We start from the raw sequence: 4037 nt of genomic DNA, 5'->3' as shown, positions 1-4037 counted from the left end.
AGTTAGTGCCCGGCGGGACCACCGACGGCGTCACACCCGGAAGCCGGGGGCCGGAAGTGGGGCTGCACAGGCTGTCCCCAGGGGTGGGGAAGCGGAGGCCCAGGAGGAGGGGAAGAGAGGTGGAGGGTCCTGGCTGCCACTCTGAGTCCGATACCGATCCTCTTAGGTCCCGGAGACGCGGAGCAAGGGAAGGGTGTCTCCCCTCCTCCCCTCAGCCCGAGCCATGGCCGAGGCGGGGCCCGGGCTGAGTGAGACCGTCACTGAGACAACGGTTACCGTGACAACCGAGCCCGTGAGAAAGGCGGGGGGCGGTGCTGTTTAGGGGTCTGGGAGGTACCGGGAGGGCGGGGATAGGGCTCTGGAGAGTTGCTGGCGGGCCTGGGCCGGGGCATAAGGGAGGAGTGGGGTTGGGAGAATCGCCCGGACTTGGGGTATTTGTAGTGCAGGGATGGTGCAGGTGGGTCAAGTGACATGTTAGGATGTAGGGGTGCTGGGTGGCGGTGGTGTAAGGAAGAGCGGGGGCTGAGGGCTGAGGAGCGCGGGAGGTGCGGGGAAAGAAGGCCGAGTCAGAAAGCATGGTTGGAGGCCAGCTGCGGGGAGCTCGGAAGCATGCATACCCATAAGTCTTTGTCAAGGGGCGAATGTAAAAGGAAGCAGAGAGAAGGAGGGAACAGAAGAAAAGGAAATGAAGATAATATTTTGAAAAATCAGAGGAGATGTAAATAGAGAAAAAGGTAGCATTTTTGCAAAAACAGGTTAGGTTGTTTTCAAAGGGAGAAGGTTGTATTGGGCTTAATAACACTTGGATTAAGGGAGTTTAGAATAATGGTTACCAGAGATTCCAGGATGCTAGGGAATATGTGACTAAGAGGTAAGGAGGGCTGGGCTCTGAAAAAAGAGATCATAGATGAGGCTTTGAGACTGAGAAACTAAATACCACCAAGGATAAGTTGGGGGAGAAAATGGAGAAACAGTGAGGGTTCTGTTTTCCTTTGAGGATTTTCTGGGACCTTCTCTGGGTTAGGAATTGTGACTTTTTTGTGTGCTCGTGGTTCCCAAGAACAGGAAGTACTACTTCGTGGTCCCCCAAGGAGTCAGAGGCCTGTTCTCGTTCATCTCCCCCCACTCAGCTCTCCCGGTGCTGTCTGATACTCAGGAGGCCCCTGGGAGGGAGTGGGATGGTCCACAGGAGGGAACTACATGGCTATGCCCATCTCTATCAACCTAGGAGAACCGGAGCCTGACCATCAAACTGCGGAAACGGAAGCCAGAGAAAAAGGTGGAATGGACGAGTGACACTGTGGACAACGAACACATGGGGCGCCGCTCATCAAAATGTGAGTGATTGCTGGCCCACGGTAACCCTGGAGTTCTCACTCCCGTCCGCGTGCTTCGACCTCCTCACATCCACTGGCCGTCCTGAAGCCCCCAGGTGCCCCCAGTCCTGTTGTTGCCTTGGTGGTTCTCTGGCATCAGGGAGAGGAGGTTAAAATGAGAGGCGCGGAGGGCTCCAATTGGGATGGGATGTCCCAAGGCTTGAAGGCAAGGGGCATCAGAGATAGAGAAGTGGAGCTTTGGACTCCTGGCTCTCTCAGAAGATGACGGGGTTGAGTGTCTGAGTGCCAGGGGGTGACCCTGGGGAAACTGGATCCTGGAAGATAGTAGGAGTCAATAGTGGAAGTAGGAATTCTTACTGAGACCCACTGGGAATGGAACTGACTCTACATCTTACCCTTCCTCCTTTTTAACCGGGCTCCTCCTTCCAAATCCAGGCTGCTGTATTTATGAGAAACCTCGGGCCTTTGGTGAGAGCTCTACGGAGAGTGATGAGGAGGAAGAGGAAGGCTGTGGTCACACACACTGTGTACGGGGCCACCGCAAAGGACGGCGCCGTGGAACCCCCGGACCGAGCCCCACCACCCCGTCCCAGCCCCCTGACCCATCTCAGCCCCCTCCAGGGCCAATGCAGCACTAAATTCCTCTCTCCCTCACCACTTCTGTGTCTGTCTGGCCCTGACTATATTCATATTGCTACTTGGGGACTAACCCATGGTTTGATCATTCTCCAGTCCCCACCCACCTCTCTGTCTGAAGGAGGGAAGGAGAGGAGGGTGGACAGAGATCCTGGAATTCTGATTTGCTGCTATTCTAGAACCCAGGCTTCTGGGTTGCCCAGCCTTCATTCTTTTTTTGTGTGTGTGTGTGTGTCGTCCCCCCCCACCCCCGCCCCCCCCCCCCACCCATCCTCCTCCCGTCAGGGATCTAGGCATCTTGGTCCCAGTCTCTTTGCTCCCACTGCCACATCACCTGCCCTGGGACCCAGCTCTCTCGGCTCCCTGCACTCTGCTTGAGCCCCAAATGCTTAGATTGGATTTCCAACAGCCCCAGCTTTCACTGCCAGGGTCCCGGTCAGGTTCCAGGCAGTCCTGCCCCAGCTGCGCTTGTTAGTCCTGGCGTAGAGCTCTTCCACTAATGTATTTCTATTTATATAGTCCGAGCGCCTAGTCCTTGCTGTGGTGTGAGGGGTCATGGAGAGCTCCCAGCCCTTCTGCTCCACTCCTGCCCACTCTCTCATGCCCTCAGGAGGAGTTGGGGGAGAGAAAGGTCTTTGTCATTCTCACCTTTAATGGAAAATGAAAAAAGCAGCAGTCATGTCCTCTTTCCTCACCCTTCACCTGTGACCTAGGGTTTCTGACAAAGCTGGCTTTGGGAGTGGTCACTTAGGGCCAACTGTCCCTTCAGTTTGGTCTTCCAGCTTCAGAGACAGGTCCAACATCGTCGCAGGGAGAGGAAGGAAAAGAGCAGAGACGAGGGTATGTCCCCTACACTCCACTCTAACCCCTTCCTGCCTGGCTCTGATGTCTGCCAGTCCAGGCGTCCAGCCCCCTTGGCCCTCCTGGGGATCTGAATGTCATTGCCCACGCCTCTGCCCACGCACACTTGCAGAGATAGTCAGATCCACATCACCACAGAGATCTCATTTATTGACACAGATGCACAAAATAAATAACCCAACATCACAAAATGTGTTTAAATATGGGCCCTTTTATACATGTGGGGGGAGGTGTGAGGCTACACACAAGGAGGCCGTAGGTGTCTGAGCCATCCCCAGGTTGAGGAAAGGAGAGGTAGCACTGTCGGTTTCTTTCTTTTTTTAATTTTTTTTTATTGATTTCAGAGAGGGAGAGGGAGAGAGACTGAAACATCAGTGATGGGAGAGAACCATTGATCGGCTGCCTCCTACACATCCCCTACTGGGGAACAAGTCCACAACCTGGGCATGTGTCCTTAGCTGGAATCGAACCTGGGACCCTTTAGTCCACAGGCCGATGCTCTATCCACAGAGCCAAACTGGCTAGGGCCTTACTGTCGGTTTCTTACTGGAACAGTACAGGGGGTAGTTCAGAGAAGGTTCTTCGTGGGAAAAGACGGAACGTGGGAAGCAGTCACCATGAAGTAGGACCCCCTCCCCCCCAAAAAGGAAAACCACCAACCTTGACATTACGCTTCCTAGAGAACCCTAAGGCCAGAGCCCAGCCTCTTGCTTCTAGGAGGAGGTCTTGCTTCCCGGGAGAGACCTGAGAATGGACGGGCAGGAAAGCCTGGGGGAGGCTGGCCTTGTGTTGAGACCAGCAGAGGAGGAAGTGGAGGGGAAATATTGGAAGAGCCTGGAGCAGTGTAGATGGGGGAGGGGCTGGAGAGGAGAAGCTCCCAAGAAGAGGGGTGCAATGGATTGGGCGTTGGGAGTGATGTGGAAACGAGTTCAGTTGAGTCTCACTGTGTGGGAGAAAAGATGCCATGTAGGTGGGCAGGGTGCTCATCGGAACTCGCTGCGGGCGGGTGTGGACAGGTCCCTGCAGGAGGGCCTCCGAGCCGAGCCCACAGGGCACAGCCCTACGCGGCCCTTGCGTTGCACTGACTCCCCAGCCGCACCGAAGGCGTAGTGACTCTCCACGTCGTCGTCCTCCCCAGGAGGGGCTCCGCCCGAGGCGGGGTCCAAGGTCTCCACCTCCCAGCAGTGGCGGCCCGCCCCGAAG

General features: G+C 55.8%; 2 protein-coding genes across 3 annotated transcripts in view; one reads left to right on the top strand and one right to left on the bottom strand.

Moving 5' to 3' along the window:
• Positions 1–6: 6 nt before the first annotated feature.
• PPP1R11 (protein phosphatase 1, regulatory (inhibitor) subunit 11) lies at positions 7–1994 on the top strand. 2 transcript variants are annotated; one of them, XM_005861466.2, is made up of 3 exons: positions 7–292; positions 1229–1337; positions 1773–1994. In XM_005861466.2, exons 1-3 carry the CDS (start codon positions 224–226, stop codon positions 1973–1975), a joined length of 381 nt encoding a protein of 126 aa, XP_005861528.1. In that variant the 5' UTR covers positions 7–223; the 3' UTR covers positions 1976–1994. The 2 variants fall into 2 exon arrangements, with proteins under 2 accessions (XP_005861528.1, XP_005861529.1); XM_005861467.2 differs by lacking the exon at positions 7–292 and adding an exon at positions 335–457.
• A 1553-nt stretch (positions 1995–3547) lies between these two features.
• The window catches only part of RNF39 (ring finger protein 39), a 2973-nt gene continuing 2483 nt past the window's right edge, over positions 3548–4037 (bottom strand). Inside the window, exon 4 of the mRNA XM_014535818.1 lies at positions 3548–3578. Coding sequence (XP_014391304.1) covers positions 3548–3578 — 31 coding nt within the window. The remainder of the gene's footprint in view (positions 3579–4037) is intronic.

Source organism: Myotis brandtii, unplaced genomic scaffold (assembly GCF_000412655.1).
Source record: "Myotis brandtii unplaced genomic scaffold, ASM41265v1 scaffold1510, whole genome shotgun sequence".
In the NCBI taxonomy this organism is placed as follows: Eukaryota; Metazoa; Chordata; class Mammalia; order Chiroptera; family Vespertilionidae; genus Myotis; species Myotis brandtii.
Note: the sequence above shows the minus strand (reverse complement) of the source record. Positions and strands in the feature narration are given on the sequence as shown.

Bases quoted from the DNA above. Each gene is read 5' to 3' on its own strand.
- PPP1R11 (XM_005861466.2), top strand. From the start codon at position 224: ATGGCCGAGGCGGGGCCCGGGCTGAGTGAGACCGTCACTGAGACAACG. The intron at 293-1,228 runs GTGAGAAAGGCG...CTATCAACCTAG, and splicing joins TTACCGTGACAACCGAGCCC to GAGAACCGGAGCCTGACCAT. The intron at 1,338-1,772 runs GTGAGTGATTGC...TTCCAAATCCAG, and splicing joins GGGGCGCCGCTCATCAAAAT to GCTGCTGTATTTATGAGAAA.